The sequence below is a fragment of the Mastigoproctus giganteus genome, chromosome 11 (genome assembly GCF_048544385.1).
Source record: "Mastigoproctus giganteus isolate SK-2022 chromosome 11, ASM4854438v1, whole genome shotgun sequence".
NCBI lineage: Eukaryota > Metazoa > Arthropoda > Arachnida > Uropygi > Thelyphonidae > Mastigoproctus > Mastigoproctus giganteus.
The window spans coordinates 62,991,875-63,009,698 of record NC_143585.1 but is presented as its reverse complement, the minus strand read 5'-3'; the positions used below and the strand labels follow the sequence as shown (position 1 = coordinate 63,009,698).

General features: G+C 36.2%; 1 protein-coding gene across 1 annotated transcript in view; it reads left to right on the top strand.

The window, feature by feature from the left end:
- The window catches only part of Mtmr6 (Myotubularin related protein 6), a 259,452-nt gene that overhangs the window by 99,211 nt on the left and 142,417 nt on the right, over nt 1–17,824 (top strand). The window contains exons 6-7 of the mRNA XM_090385380.1: nt 1,394–1,528; nt 13,378–13,510. Of these exons, the coding sequence (XP_090241506.1) occupies nt 1,394–1,528; nt 13,378–13,510 (268 nt within the window). The remainder of the gene's footprint in view (nt 1–1,393; nt 1,529–13,377; nt 13,511–17,824) is intronic.

Genomic DNA, 17,824 nt, shown 5'->3' with positions numbered 1-17,824 from the left:
TAAGTTCTTCAAATTGCAGCGGCTGGAGACTAGGCACCTGCAAGGTGATCTGATTGAGTATATAAGCCCTTGAATGGGTTGAGCATGCTGAATTCTGATAAGATTCTTCCGCTAGCTCAGTGACGAACCCAAGGGTGCATAAATTCAAATCGAGGAAAGACAGTTGTAGAATAGATGTGCGGAAATTTGCCTTTAGCTAGCGGGTGGTTAATTGCTGGAGCAAACTTCCATCTGTTGTTGGGGAAGTTGTTAACTTAAATAAATTCAACGAGGAACTGGACAAACATTTGGAGGAAATGGATGTGTGTGTGTTTTTTTTTTTTTTTTTTTTTTTTTTGGCTGATGCTACATAACCTCATATGCTTGCTTTCTTGCATCACATGCCTCCATTACTACTGCTACTATTACTGTCCTCAGAAGAAATATAGCATCCCCCAAACACCAAGACTGAAAAAATATAACATAGACAAGTATTAAATAATTATTTCAACTCCTACATTTCAATAAAAATCTGACTTATTTACTATTAATTGGTTTGCCAGTGGTCTCTCATTTGGAGAAGTCTATTAGATTCTTATTGTAGAAATGGAAGGTATTCTTAAAGGTCTCTTTGACTGAGTTATTCTGGGTTTTTTAAATGAGTTATTTTGGGTTTTTTCAGCGAGTTATTTTGGGTTTGTTCAGTTCACATAACATGCAGATTGATTCACGAAACACAATGTGTACAGATATAATGCACAATAAAATCATGTGAACTAGTGCACTAAGGTCAGAGTTAGTGTTGTTATCTTGTTATTTTTTGGTTTTTAGGAGCATTACCAACTAAGGCCATATTGCTCGGGGGATATGCAGTGGTCATTTCCTGACCTTTCCGCATCCTCCGTATTTGGTGGTCACGGGCTCGAACTCCGGTCTGATCAAGAAGCGTGTGCTACCCACTGCTGCCTGCCCACCTGGTTACGGAGGTGCCCAGAGTTAGTGAATCAGAAAATCATCTTACATCCAAACCAAACCTTCTCTAGTTTTAAATCTTGTAGACAAATCAGCCTGAAAATACATTCAGTTTACAAGTATGACACACTGTGAGTTGCTTTGGTGATAAACCAAAGTGATAAAATTCTCATGTAGCATCTCAACTTTAAAGCTGTAATCCTTTATAAATATTGATGCCCTACTACTTTATAGTCTTTTAATTGTGAAATACTTTCAATTTCTCAGCACATTATGTTACTGTGGCCAAAATCTTCATTTTTATATAACATTTCTACATTACCATGAGATCTGAAATGTGACTCATTTGCTTTTATACTAATATGGGCTTGGCTTATATGTAAAAAATGGCCTTGGTTTAGTTTCCACTAACTAGTTTTATTTAATTTATTTAATATTATAGGCATCAGTTTGTCGTTGCAGTCAACCATTATCAGGATTCAGTGCCCGGTGTGTCGAAGATGAGCAGCTTCTTAACTGTATTTTGAAAACTAGTCCCAAATCAAAATTTATGTATGTTGTAGATACAAGACCAAAGGTAAGATAACATGATCCTTGCTCTATTAAAATTTTTCTGATTTTGTTTAGAAATATTAAACAAATAACAGCAGTAAATATAGAGATGATGTGGTACCTAATAATAAGATGAAAATGTAAGATGCATTTGTCATGGTAAGCTCCTACTTAGATATTAAAGTAAACATTAATGGTATGTTTATTTTTAGCATTCATATTAGTACAGTACTCCTTGTAATGTAATTCTGCAGCAATAAATGGCAACAGTACAGTCAGTCCTATTATAACACATGTTTACATTACACGAATTACACAAATCACACGAATTACATTACACGATCTTACACGATTTATAAATAGGGGAACGATATCGTATATAACATGAACCGAATTCGCTTATGCATGATTTGCCTTTGTGTTTACAAGAAATGGCAGTCAAACGTGGAATCACCCCAACTGAACGCAACACAATAGGAATGAAGAGATGATTCTGAAAATGTATTGTATGTTTTTTATATCAGTGAAGGGGAAACACATTTCACCATAATAACGTAAAAATTCACACAATTCCAGCTATCAGTATTATTGCAAATGCAATTAGCTCGAGTTTACTACTAGTTTATAACATATTCCACTAGCAGAAACACAACTGGAAATTGTTTTTATTGTTTTATGGTAGTAACCCCCAGAAATGTGCTTTAGTCAAATGTGAGCTAGTGAGGTGTTAATAATGTGTCTCTGCCTTTACAGTGTTGTTTATTCAGTTGCTACACTTGCATAGCTTTGTTTATGTGTATCAAGTGTGCCTCCTCATTTTGTAATTGTGCTTTATTTCCTAAAAATGAGTAAAATACTTAAAAGGTATGAAAAGGAAGCGTCCTGGTGAAGACACTACAGATTCAGAGAGAAAAAGAAAAGCAATACCGATAAACAGAGGCAGACTGAGTCAATTCTTACTCAGGAAAATTTGTAGCAGCCTCATACTAGCGTTAATGGTCAAAATCACACTGGCCTCCATCATCTTCTGGCCTCTGGTCCACCGGGGTTTCCCTGGTAAGGCTTATGGCCAGTCCACCTCTGTCGATAGAGAAAAAATATGAAATTGTGAAACACTTTGAGCGAAATGAAAGACCATGTGATATTGCATGTGCTATAGGCCTAAATGAGGCAATTCCAAGGATTAGAAAGTATGCAGAGAAAATAAAAACAACTTTCATAGCAGGAACAACTCAAAGTGTAACAAAATCCATTAGCACAAGATACGAAGAATTGGAAGAGATGGAACGGCTGTCATCTGTTTGGATAGAAGATCAAACAAGGAACAAGTTTGCTTATGATAGCAGCAAAAGCATTATCAATATTTTTTTATGTAATAGTCATAATAAAATACGTAAGTATTTTATTACGATTATTTATTGTGTTTGGTAATGTTTTGGTTACAATTGGGTGGTCGGCACCTAACCCTATTTTTCCCATAGGACCTGTTATATTGCACAATTTTGCATTGCACGATGGTTTCTAGGAACACAACTATTGTGCTATATGAGGTGGTCGGCACCTAACCCTATTTTTCCCATAGGACCTGTTATATTGCACAATTTTGCATTGCACGATGGTTTCTAGGAACACAACTATTGTGCTATATGAGGACTGACTGTATTAATATAATAAAAATAAATTTGTAAAATGAAACTTAGTAGTATTAAGTAGAATAAGAGATGGTTTTAAACTTTGAACTGTTTAATGAAATGTGATATGTCTTGAATTCTTTTGATTTTTAAAGAATTATAAAAATAAATAAATAAATATTTATTTATTTACCTGACATTCTGGATTTAATGTAGAAACTTTGTCTTTTTGATTTATTTTGATTCCTCTCCCCCCATTTCTCTCTCTCTTCCGCATCATAACATAGTTTTTCTTCCCATTTTTTTCGCAAAAAAAGAAATTAAACATTAGGTATGTTAGCCTATTTTGCATAACATTGTGTGGAACATGTGTTTAGTATGCCATTTGCTTTTTTTTTTGTGTGGAGTAAATCTAACTAATAATGTTCTTCAGGTAAGATGCTGAAGGAGTATGATACAATAATGTAATTACTGAAAGACATTACGTAGCACTTTCAAAAGGATTTTAAATGAGGAGACACTTAAACCCACATATTGACAACAAAATTTCAATTTTAATGAAACATACTAGATGTATCAAGCCTTTGATCTGGTACTCTGAATTTACTAACCCTGTATAGGCAATGTTTTGGTCCTCTGTGGAACCCTTCTTTGAACCCAAATGGCCCGGGGAATGTGTTGTGTGTTGTATTTCTTACTAAAACAGCATAGCGTGTGTAGACAACAACACCGAAATACATACGAGAAAATTAAAATTTTCTCGTATGTATTTCGGTGGACTTTGCAACTTAATGAGAATGGCCAATACAAGAAAATAAAAATTTTCTTGTGTGTACCCTGGTGGTTGATTATCTGTGGTGATTGGGATATAAATTATTTCTCAATCACCTGGATTGTGAGTCTACTGTATAATAGAAAAGAGAAATTAGTATTAGTACAGGCCATAGGATGCAAGGAAACTAGGCTTTTTCTTCATCAACAAAAAAAAATTGTGTGTGTACTCTGTACGCGCAAAAGATGTTTTATGTGTAAACATCTTTGACGACACCTACTAAATTTCGAACAGCTAGAATCGAATCATGAACAATGTAATTTATGCTCATGCCCGCTACGTACTCTACCAAATCAATGTTAGTGATAAATAGGATACACACACCTGCTGCTTACTGTACCAAATCAATATTTGGAAGAGGTTAGACCAATAGCCTAATTATTCATTTGATTGTAGCTATTTGTTGAATAGTATTATTGCAACAATACAAGTATTTCTATTGTTACAATTATACTATCATGTTGGATCATGTTACTCTGTCATGCTTTGTTGCAAATTACACAAGCAGCATTAACAAGATCTGCAAGAAATGACAGCATCCATGCATAATACACTATCGAAACTATGACTTGGCTCAGGATCTCAATGAGTACAAGCTCGAGATGGTAATGCTGTACATTCCATTTCACAATGAGGAAACAGAGATACTGTCAGAGATGAAATATGTCAAGATCTACGATGACAATGAAGAGCTCATACCAGATCGTAAATTGTATGAATCGAACTTGGACATTTGCAGAATGATTTAAATATGTAAGACGATGTGTCAAGGCAATGACGGTGACCCTGACGAAGCATGCAGTAATGACCTGCAAAGCCTTGTAACGTGACTGCAAGAAGAAGAAGATCCCTTTTGAAACTTTTACGATCATTCAAACAGCGAGATGAATGAGGAGCTAAAGCTTGCCACACTCAACCAACTCAGCGCAATTGCAAAGAAATGCGAAAACTTGATGACCAACAAGGACTTCTGCAATGACAAGCAAAAGATTCTACTCATACATGTAATTAGGAGTCTGTTATCTCTCAGTCGCAAACTGATTCAAATATTCTTGACCAGTCCAGCCCAGCTGGTTGCAGAAAAACATTTATGATTTGCTTCTTGATGGAAATATATAACCGCTTCAGTAATACAGATGGGTACTGTAATGCCTACATTACGTATGCTTCAAGTAAGGCTGAAGTGCATGAGCTGGTTTATGCCAGCTCTGAGCACACTACCCTCAAGATATCCATTTCTCTGGTTACCAAAAGTTTTCTGCCACGGGTGGCAATGATTAGCCCAAAGCCACCTAAGTGGTATGCCACGAATCATAAACATTTTTCTGCAACTGCCGGTTTATGCCAGCTCTGAACACATCCAAGATCACCTCCAATGAACCTTTGTCGATCTCACTGGTGAATTATAAATTTAAAGACGTTTTATGATTTTCTTGATGGATATATACAACCTCTTCAGTAATACAGATGGGTACTGTAATGCCTACATTGCATGCGCTTCAACTGGTAGTAGTAGTAGTAGTAGTGGTGGTGGCATGTGATGCAAGAAAGCAAGTGTATGAGCTTATGCAGCATCAGCCAAAAAAAAAATTTTTTTTTTTTTTAAGGTAAGGCTGCTGTTGTGATAGACGGAACTACTGTGCACAGTGCCCTCAAAATATCCATTTCTCTGGTTACCAAAAGATTTCTGCCACAGGTGGCAGTGGTTAGCCCAAAAGCCACCTAAGTGGTATGCCCTGAATCATAAATGTTTTCCCTCAACCACTGGTTTATGCCAGGTCTGAGCACATCCAAGATCACCTCCCATGATCCTTTGTGTGACCTCCTCTCCTGACTCTGTTTTTCTTTGTTATGAAATGGAAATGACATCATTTCCGCATCGCAAAATCGTGACAAATTGATTTTACTACTGTCTGAAATTTAGTAGGTGTTGCCAAAGATTTTTACACGTCAAAAAGAACCCCTATCTGTACACCCCATATTCTGATCTGTTGATTAATTGGGTTGTTTAGAAATTAATTTATTTTACAATCACTTTGGGTAATTGCAAGTCTACTTATAAAATAAGCCATGAACACACCATTTCCTGCAATGACAGAAAACAAATTGGATTTCTCTTAAGAGGTTGATTCACATTAAATATTTTCAGACAGTAAACAAACTCTTCTCAAATGCTTGGTGGGTCTTTGTTGTTTGGGATATGGTTGGTTGGCACATTCCACCCGAGGAGTACTAGATAGAAGCCATTACTAAGGCTCTTTCCGTATCCTGCACTCAGACAGTGCTCCTTGTAATGTAGTTAATTACATTACTCTTATTATTCTCTGGACTACTAATACCACAAGGAAACTATTGATACTATTCTATTTTCTGTGTGTGGTTTATTATTATTGTTATTATTATATTCGATTCTTGATGTAAACAAGATTCATTTTGTTATTACAGCAATACTCCGCATAGTACTGATAATTGGTACCGAAACTGTTCTGTGTTATGTGAAACTGTGCTGATTTAGGTATAATTATGATGGGTTTTAATTGAATGCGTTCCAGAGAAACAGTCTATAAACAAATTATAATAAATATATAAACAATTTGTGCTTGATAGCCAATTAAAAGGATTTGAATTAAAAAATTACAAAAATTGTATTAATGAAAAGGAAACATCATGAGAGATGAGAAAAAAACTTTATTGTTTATTTAGATATTTCAAAAAAAGTCTGGTGAAGTTGTCTCTTCTTTTTCTCAGCGCACAAGTCTTTGTAGCCTCGAATCCCATCTTATAAAATTTGCCGTATCTTGATGCTATGTTCAACATTTGGATCTCCATTCATAATTGCCTCACAGGCCATGTCAATCCCTAAAAAAACTTTCTCCAATTCTTCTGTTGAAGATTCTTTTGGTGCCACTTCAGAATTGTTTTCCTTTTCTTCATATGCGGTTTACCTATTAATTTCAAGGAGAGTTGCATCATCTAAGTCATTTGCATGTGAGTCGATGTATGTACATTGGCAGTGTCCAAAGTTTCGAATCCCAAGTCTTTACCGATCTTTACAGTGCCTTTGCCGACCAGGCTAGCCAGGTGGGTAAAGTGCCTGCCTGGCAACCCAAAGGTCGCTGGTTTGAATCCCACCTCGGGCTTGGATCAAAGTACTGCAAAAACCTTGGGAGGTGCATTATGGCCACAGAAGCCGATGCGCCAACAACTACCAAAAAAAAAATCAGTGCCTTCGGTAATTGTCTGAATTTGCAATTTGTTTTTCAGTTCATTACATTTTATGTTACTACCATTACTACTTATATCTCTTTTTGCTTTACTCTCACCTTATATTACATATTGTACTCTAGGTTTTGCCACAGTGCCGGCGTTGGCCTTTGCACGTTAGTTGGGCGGTTTTGACGCACAGGTCTTTCACAGACCGCACCCTATCTCACTCAACCTGCTACCTCATTGCTAATCCGATATATTTTTACACTACCATATTCTGTCATATCTAGAAAAAAAAAAAAAAAAAAAAAAAATATATATATATATATATATATATATATATATATATATATATACAGTGCTTTTTTTGTAAAAAAAATAGGTGCCAGTACTCATTCTTTGCTATCAGGAAAAATTGAAAATTAAAAGGATATGAAAAGTACTCTAATCTACCCCCCCTCCCCGATATTTTTACGTTAGTAGTAATTTTTTTTTTTTTTAGAATAAGAACAAGAAATTAAATATATTAACACAGTTTATTAAGCATAAATTTATTATTCAAGTATATAAAAAAATAAGTAAAATGTGAGTAAAATAAGTAAAAATAATTTCATAATAAAGTTTTTGTAGAATATTCCAAATTTTTTATTAAGTTCTCATCTGACACCCTATGCCGACTTCTTTTCTTCCTCTTTGTGTGTCAGTTGCTGAATGACGTTTCCAAAGCAGCCACGAATTGACATATTTTGCTGGATCGAAGCAGGTCAGCAGTGGGCCTACAATTTTAAGAACAGTAGTGAAGAAACTTTTTGTCATCACCGAAGTGCTGGCGATCAGATTCATTTGTGAAAATCCTCGTTCATATTCACTCCTTGAAATTGGTATCGTACTCAAGAGCGTTCATTAAATACTTCAATTCTTCGGAAACCTTATCAACTAGGTATCCACGAATTGCATCTTTTTCATTATCAACCCACTGCAGGATGGAAGCCTCCTCAACAATTCATGCTGAGGGAAACGGACCATAATCTGCCATGCTGGTCCAGTGCGGGTTGCAGATCGACCGTATTCAGCAGTCAGGGGCTTGAACCCCGGTCTACTCAAAGAGCGTGTGCTACTGCACTCCCGCTCCTGACCACTCAGCTACGGAGGCCTTTTTCATTTAACTGGAACCTAATTGACAATTTTCTAACTTCACTTTCACCAAATGCCAACAATTCATGTTTAGAAGGATAAATACCTTCATTGTCCTCGTTTTCCTTCTCTCGTCATCGGTATTGTCACAAGTTCTTAAATTTCAATTTTTTTTCTTTACTTCCTTTTTTTTTTTTTTTAAACTGTCCAAAATATCGGTATCATTTGGATATTCAGGTAAAGTAAAGAGTAAACAGAGATAGGGAAAATGTGGATAATGCACTAAGCGAAACAACAGATGATTATTTGTCGGGGTAAAAGAAAATCACTTTTCTAATTCTCGAAAAGGGTGCTTACGGTTGATTCACATTGGTGTCCAATGTACATCCTGCGAGAAAAGTGAACTAAAACAGCATTTTAAAATTTGTTAATCATCAAAAAAATTTTCTCATTAAATGTTTTGTTCAGTAATTGTGTATTGTACTTAATAAAATTTTCGAATATTTTCAATTTTACTTTTACATGCAACAAGATATGGAAAATGTTACACACTAAAGATATCTAACTTTGAATTTTTTTTTAATGTGGCCCCTGTATGGGAAAAGGTTGGACACCACTGCAGATGAGAGATCATATGCCAGTAGAAGGTTGGCCAGAGCCCATTGGGAATACAATTTGATCTGCTCACTCTTGACTAGCGTGACTTCTCCATATGTGGGACAGGTGGTTGGATAGGTTTTACCAGGTACCACTAAGTTGTAGAATGGTAATCCCATTAGCTCTCTTAATTTGCTCAGCAGCACTATTTGCCTGAAGGCTAGAAATGCGAACAGTGCATACAGAGTTAATTCTCTCCCAATCTGTTCGCTGTATGAAAATTTTCTTCACTCAACGGAAACTATTTTAAATATAACTTCCAAGGGAAATTCAAAATAATTCACAATAAAAGGACTTCGTTAAACAGAGGTCCGACTGAGTAATTTAGAATTATAGAAATGGTTATACAGTTTTATATAGAAAATATCTTAACAATAGACAGTAGAAAATACAAATTTAGTTAAATGATTTTAAGCTTATTTGAATAGTAGGTAAACGTTAAAAACAATTTACGGAATATTACAAATTTCAAAGTGCACTGCATCCAAACGTCTCACATCACTCTTTATAAAGGTGCTGGTATGCCGTACCATTGCGTACCATCACAAAAAAAGCACTTTATATATATATATGTACACACACACACACACACACACACACACACACACACACACACACACACACACACACACACACACACACACAGTGTGCTGCCACTTTATTAGGTACACCTACCTAGTAGCGTGTTGAGCCTCCCTTATGGTGCGTAGCACACGCTTCTTGATTAGACCGGGGTTCGAGCCCGTCACCACCAAATACGGAGGATGCGGAAAGGTCAGGGAATGACCACCGCATATCCCGGAGCAATATGGCCTTAGTTGCTAATGCTCCTAAAAACCAAATAACAAACAAACAAACAGCCTCCTTTAGCCTTCAAAACAGCCTGAATTCATCTAGGCATGGAATAAGATGCTGAAAACATTGTGCAGGAATGGAGTACCATTCAGACATGATGGCATGCAGTTCCTTGAGATTCGATGCAAGTGTAGGCCTGCAGCGAACAACCCTTTCCAGCTCATCCCGAAGATGTTCAATAGGATTGAGATCCAAGGACTGATAGGGCCATTGCAGAAGAAAAGTCATTGTCATGTTCCTGTAACCATTCCATAGTGATTTGGGCTTTGTGTACCGTGCATTATCCTGCTGGAAGTCACCATCTGACTGAGGATAAACTGTCAACATGAACGGATGCACTTGGTCAGCAATGATGTTTAGGTACGATGTGGCATTCAGACGTGAATCTATGGGTATCAATGGACCCAACATATGCCAAGAAAACATTCCCCACACCATAACACTGCCCCCCACCACTTTGCACAGTAGTCATCAGACATGACGGGTCCATGGATTCATGTTGTTTTCACTAAATTCTGAGCCTTCCATCCACACAATGCACCAGGAACTTTGACTTGTCAGGCCAAGCAACTGTTTTCCAATTTTTGATAGTCCAGTGTTGGTGTTGCTGTGCCTACAGGAGGTGTGCTCTCTTGTTCTTTATTGATAACAAAAGTACATGATGTGGCCGTTGACTGTTGTAGCCCTTTCATGACAAAGTGTGACTAGTGGTCCATTGCGATATTTTGTTCTGTGTACCAAGGTTGTATTCTGATGTGATGTGCGACATTGTGGCCCATCTGTTTGCTTGCACAATTCTAGCCATCCTCCTCTGATCTCTCTCTCATCAACAAGTGATTTTCTTCCACAGGAGGGGCATTTAGAGTATGTTTTCTGTTCATTGCACCATTCTCGATACATCCTTGAAACTGTGGTGTGTGAAAAGCTCAGGAGAACTGCCGTTTCAGAGATGCTTTGTCCAGTACGTCTTTCAGCTACTACCATGCCATGTTTAAAGTCCATTAGATCACTTCTTTCCCCTATTTTTGCTATGGTTTGTAGGCTTAACCGATACTAGAAAGGTTGTTCTGCTGCATTTATATCCACAACTGTGGTCATGTGACTTGCAGTGTTGTGGGACAAATCAGATATTGGTTTAATGGGTAATGGGGGGGGGGGGGTATTGATACACATTTAAGGATATGTGATAAAAATTAAATGAACTGAATTATGGGCGATATATATGGTTGGAGGGTTGGTTGTGGTCGGGACGTTTAAACTTATTTTGAAGTTGGGCTAGGAGGCTATTCTTAAAGATGTGTATGTGGCTGTTTTTGATCTGAATTCTTTTGTTTCGGTTAATGTGGCTCCTATTAAAAACGGCTACTTTATAGAGTCTATAGTTATGGTACTTGTCTGTGGCCAATACTGATCTTTCGGAAAATGTCTGTTTATGGTCCTATGTCTATGTATGCTAAGCTGGGTCTGGATTTGTTACTCTTCCTTTTTCAATATCATTCTTGTGTTCTTTCACTCTATCTGTGAGTTTTCTCTTGCTTTGTCTTTTGGGCAATCTCTGCATTGTAGCTGGCATATAGGTTTTTAGTGGTGAGGGTCTTGGGGGATCAAGAGGGGTTTTTTAATGTCTTTTATTGTTGTGGTTTTTGTAAACCTGATAAAAATTTTGTTTTTAGCTGTTTGAGCTATTTCTTTGCTGAGGGGTTTTTTAATGTCTTTTATTGTTGTGATTTTTGTAAACCTGATAAAAATTTTGTTTTAGCTGTTTGAGCTATTTCTTTGCTGATATGTGGTGCACAGGGAATGGTGATGAATTGTTTATTCTTGTCAGGAATATTGGAAAATTTTTCTATTACAAGTTATTGTTTTATTATTATTTTCAATATGAATTTATGGGGATAACCACAGTTACCGAACATGTATTATCTAGAGGATTTCATCCTTAACGGGTGGCAGGCCCTCAGAACACCTATTTTTGTGTTTAAGGGATGGTTGGATGAGAAACAGAGGATAGATCCAGTGTTAGTAGGTTTTCTATAAATTTGTGTTGTAATGGTGTTGTTGGTTCTGCTTAGTAGTATGTCAAGAAAGTAGTTTTTTATCATCTTTTAATTTGATCTTGAACAAGATGTGTGGATGTAGACTGTTGATATGTAGATAAAAGTTCAGTTCCGCATGGTATTGAGGAACTCAACTTTCATCATAATTTCGTAATTAATTTTATCAAACAACATAGGTTTTGAGTGCTTTATTATCTTCAAGCAACACATGCTGGCCAAGGAATACCATAATAATTTTCATATGCATTTAATAGTGAGTATATCATAGTTTATCATAATAAATTAGACGAGAACTCAAAGTAAGTCTGCCATTAACATTTTAAATTATGTAGTTATTTCTTTTGAAGCTATTTATAATTTAATATTTAATATACCATAAAAATACTTTTTTCACATTATATATTTGGTGTGCATATTATCTACTACAGTTCTCTTTGAATAATAGATAGAAGCATAATCAGTGAAGGTAAAGAAAGCCAGCACGAGAACCACGGGAAACTTCGGGGAATATTTCCCTGGGCAAACTCTTTTCTCACTACCGCAGTTTCTCCTTGCATTCTATGTAAACAGATGGTATGTGTTATCAGTAGTGGCAGTAGAAGTAGATAATGATGTATTGATTAGTTTTTTTCTCATTATTAAAAGCAGATTATTGGAGTTCATGGGCGCCTCCATAGCCAGGTGGGCAGGAGCAGTAGTGTGTAGCACACGCTTCTTGATTAGACCTGGGTTCGAGCCCATGACCACCAAATACGGTGGATGCGGAAGGTCAGGGAATGACCAATGCATATCCCCAGCCCGGATAAAGGGTGAGGGTTGGCGTCAGGAAGGGTATCCGGCCGTAAAAATTGCATGCCAAAACAATAAAAAAAAAATTTAAAAAAAAACGCTAACCCCATATATAATGGGAAAAAGCGAGGACAAAAAAAAAATTGGAGTTCATGAGTGTAATGCCTTAGCTGCTGAAATTTACTCACGGGTACACCCTCCAGACTGCTTCAGCCTTAGGGTGTTTATCCCCCGCGTTACCTGTTTTAAAATAGGAAAACGATTTCTACAGACGGTGCATGTTATCAGTAGTAGCGGTGGAAGTTTGTTTCCCTCTCTGGAAAAAAAAACAGTGGGAAGAGTGTGCCTGTAAGTAAATTTCAGCCCACTCATGAACTCCAATAATCTGCTTTTAATAATGAGAAAAAAATTAATCAATATATTGTTTTCAACTTCTACTGCCACTACTGATAACACGCCCCATTTGTTTACTGAGAATGCAGGGAGAAACTGCGGTAGCGAGAAATTAGTTTGCCCAGTAAGTTAAGCAAAGTTTCCCTTGGTTCTTGTGTTGGCTTTCTCTACCTTAGCCTTGAAATCTTAACATATCATTAATAATTTTAATTTGGATATCACTTAATGAATAAAAGATTTTGTTTTGTATAAGTTACCTTGTTTGTGTTTATAAAGTTATTGTTATGCAATTTGATTATTGTTGTGCTTTCTTTGCTAGATTAATGCAATAGCAAATAAAGCAACAGGAAAAGGATATGAAAATGAAAACTTTTATGAAAATATAAAATTCCAGTTTTTTGGCATTGAGAACATCCATGTAATGAGAAATAGTTTGGTAAAACTCATTGATAGTAAGTATAAAAAATTTAAAATTTTTATTTTTTCACATTATTTAAAAAAAAATTAAAGTTACTTTTAAATGCAGGTAATCTCCTCCCTCTCTGATTAATGTAGGAGTTATTTTCTGGATAAAGGTGCTAGGAATCCTTATTATTAATGAAACTGATTCAAGAAACTTCAATTGAAGTCATAGATCACAAAGTACAGAGAAGGGCAACAAGATTAGTGAATGGAACAAAGGGGTGCTCTTACGAAGAAAGGCTTAAGTTTTGCAAATTACAGTGTCTGGAGACTAGGCACCAGCGAGGTGATCTGATAGAGGTGTATAAAGCCTTGAATGGTTTGAGCATGCTCAATGCTGATGGGATTCTTCCTCTAGCTCAGAAAAATCACCTGAAAGGGCATAAATTCAAATTGAGGAAAGACAGATGTAGGATAGACGTGCGGAAATTTGCCTTTAGCCAGCAGGTGGTTGGTTGGTGGAACAGACTTCCATCCCTTGTGGTGGAGGTTGATAGCCTAAATAAGTTTAAGGCTCAGCTGGACAGGTATTTCGAACGAACAGAGGGGTGAAGTGGGCTTTTTTTTTTTGGCTGATGCTGCATAAGCTTGCTTTCTTGCATCAAATGCCTCTATTAATGCTAATGCTAAAAAATTCATGGTTTCTGGCCACTCACCTTCCAAATGACTCAGATTTTGAGCTGATTAAGCAAGCTGGAAAAAACAAGATTATATCTATGTTCTGGATGGATGGTATGATACTATGAAGTCTGCCATAAGACACAACAGGTTTATGGTTGTAAAGATGCAACAAGATGACGTTTTGAAAACAGAAACTCTTGAAAAAGGCATAACAAAACGGAAGAAGAATGTTGAAGGTAAAATGTAAACTGGTTGAAGATACAGTGGCTCCATTATGCAAAAAGGGAAACCTGTTCACAATTTTCTACAAGTGAACATCGGATGAAGACATCCCTTTCGGGGAACTGAATGTCAAACCCAATAAGGAGGGTCGACCTAAGAGCTTGAAAAGTACTGAACATGTACTGATGATCCTAGAGTGCTAAACTTTCTAAAGAAAAGAGACATGCCATACCTTCTCAAATACATCCCTCCAGTTCACCATGCCTTCTTTAAAGGTATTAGAAGCTTAAAAAATGTTGGTGATCTAGGTCCCTTATCTGACTACTAGGAAGAAGAAGCCAAATCATAAACAGTAGTTTGTTTATGGTGACAGTGTTTTATGATTATTGAATTAGCAATGATGACTTTTTAATTGCTTTTTTAAAAAAACTAGAACATCAACAAAAAACAGTTCTTCAAATAGGCCTCTGGGGTTGGGTATACTCATACTATGATTTTTAGTGTTTCTCACCAACCATGGAATAAAACGAAAGACGAAAAACCCAAATTTTTAAAATATTTAATATTTACAATAAATTTACAAACAAAATACTATATTACTGATAGTAATTTTAAAATAAAACAACTGTGATATACAGGATAATAAAATACCGAATTTAAAATGCAATAAAATATACTAGGTTAAAAGCGCTAAAATACTAAAGTTTTCAAAGGCTTCTGCCTTCTTTCTCAACAGTGTAATTTCTATTCTGCAGTGCATCATTAAATACCAGCAGGTTCACGGTGCGTCTCACGTGAACGTGTACTGTTCCTGTCAGAACCGGAAGTGGCTCGGGAACGTTTCAGGCAAAAACGTTCATCCCCTCCAAGGATTACCACCTCAAAGAGGGGATGAATGCTTGTGCCCCTATCTCTATTTATATTTTTCTCAGTAGAACTAATTCGCAAGCTCTTGAGCCACTTGCGGTCCCAAAATCTATGCGCCCGATCAGTGATGACCGCTTCATCTGGGTAGATTTGATGTTGCTTCTCCCAGAAATGTTCAGCTACGGCAGATTTACCATAGTCTGCATTTCTTATCGCATTTGTGTGCTCCCCCAGACGATCTTTGAGATGCCGTTTTGTTTCTCCCACATAACACCATGTACAAGCAGGTTAACGGTGCAGCTATGGGCTCTCCCATCAGTGCCATCATTGCTAATTTAGCGATGGAGGAGCTCGAGTCCAGAATATTTAACACTACAGTTCTCCCTATGCGTCTGTGGAAAAGGTATGTTGATGATACGTTTTCAGTTATTCGGGAAGGGAGTTAGGATGATACGTTGAATTTTCTTAACAGCTTCTCCCCGTTCATACAATTCACCTCTGAGGTAGAGGAAGGAGGGGTTTTGCCGTTCCTGGATGTGTTGATTTGTAGAGGCGGCCAGCATTTGAAAACAAAAGTATTTAGAAAATCTATGTGCAGGGGCCAATATTCACACTACAACTCAGCGCAGACTAATTATCACAGGAACAGTGTAGTAAGAGCATTAGTGGATAGGGCAAAATCCCATTGTAGTACCTCAGAGGATAGAAACTTGGAGTATGAACGTGTTACGGCGGATCTTTTGAAGTGTGGCTACCCCCGGAGGATCATAGAGAAATACATTAGTGGAGGGAAGAGTAGAAGTGAGTCCTTCACGCCAATAGCCACCGCATACATTCCCTACTATCCGGGTTTATCCGAGCGTTCAGCTCGCGTATTAAGGAATTACCAGACACGTTGTGTGCAGCTCCCAAGCAGGAAGCTGCACACAATCGTGTCACAGGTGAAGGACCCTGTCTTAAATGAAAATATAAGTGGGGTCGTATACAGTATTAAATGCCCGGAATGTGGGGAGTGTTATGTGGGAGAAACAAAACGGCGTCTCAAAGATCAAAGTTTTATTTTAAAATTACTATCAGTAATATAGTATTTTGTTTGTAAATTTATTGTAAATATTAAATATTTTAAAAATTTGGGTTTTTCGTCTTTCGTTTTATTCCATGGTTGGTGAGAAACACTAAAAATCATAGTATCAACAAAAAACAACTATAATTTTTTTTTTTAATTTTGTGACCATCTTTTACATTATAATTAAATTTATTATGTTCATCTTAGCTTTTTTATGATCATTCTGCAACAACCAAGACAATCTTAACTATTTTGACAAAAAATTCCCAATGTGCTATCACTCAGGTTCTTTAAAATTTTGTTATAGTGTACTTTTTACAGGAAAAAATATCTCTTCTGTATGAAAATCATAGTTTTGATAACACAGTCATCTCCTAACAGTAATTTACCATTTTAAAGTAGGTAAACTACTTAGAAACATAATGGTGTAAGTCAATTATATAAACACTGCTGAACAAAAATTTAATATTAACAAAAATTGTCAAGCTCATGTAAATTTTTAAAGTTTTTTAACCTCTAGGTGTATCACAATTCATTAAATTAAATTTTTTTGAGTTTTTTATGAATGCAAGCACAAAACACCTTTTTTTCAAAAACCAGAATAGACTGACTTACGCCAATGTGAATCTCAACCGTCCATATAGTGAAACAGTATGATTGTATTCTAGGAATTTGTGTGAAACACCTGTAAAATGAATTAGTAAGAAATCCATTATGTAAACTGTAATTATATAAATGTAAGCTAGCTCACACATTATCACTGTATGTGAAAATGTTAGAATTCTAACATTTTTAGAATGTTTATTATGGGATATTTACAAATTTGAGGTAAAGTTAAGGGGTGAAGCTGAAGTTTCACTGTATTTTCTTCTGCGCTAGGTTTCCTGGTAACAGGTTGTCAAAAACTAATACCTGATCAGTCCACATAAGGTGCAAAACCAAACTGATCCCTTTATTTTTGATCCTTTGTCTGTTATCAGGCAACCCAGCTCAGAAGAAAATAGCAAAGTGGCATTTGAAATGTCAGCTTTCCTTCCTTAATTTACTATTTAACTTTAACATTAAGTCATTGTAAATATCCCATAATAAACATTCTTATATTTTCACCCAGTGTGTGTGTGTGTGTGTGTGTGTGTGTGTGTGTGTGTGTGTGTATGCGCGCGCGCACGCACTCAATTTTTGAATATTTTCATAAATCTATGCCTTTAAACAGATTTTTATCTGAATAATAAGTAGTATTTTCAAGTCATAGTTCAAGCAATTTTATTTGCAATTCATCAACATATGTTAACTTAGATGGTAATATAACACACATGATAAGAAAATTTTGTGAAGACTGATATTCAAAACAAAATTGAATACGAATAGTTCGAATCAAGTAGAACCCAGAAATGACTTGATTTTGTCTAAATGAAGAAGAACATTGCTATTTTTAATAGATTTTTCCTTGTTTTTTTTTTTTTTTTTTTTTTATGAAACCTCAAACACAAAAGATATTACAAACCTATAGTACTTAGTACTGTGCATG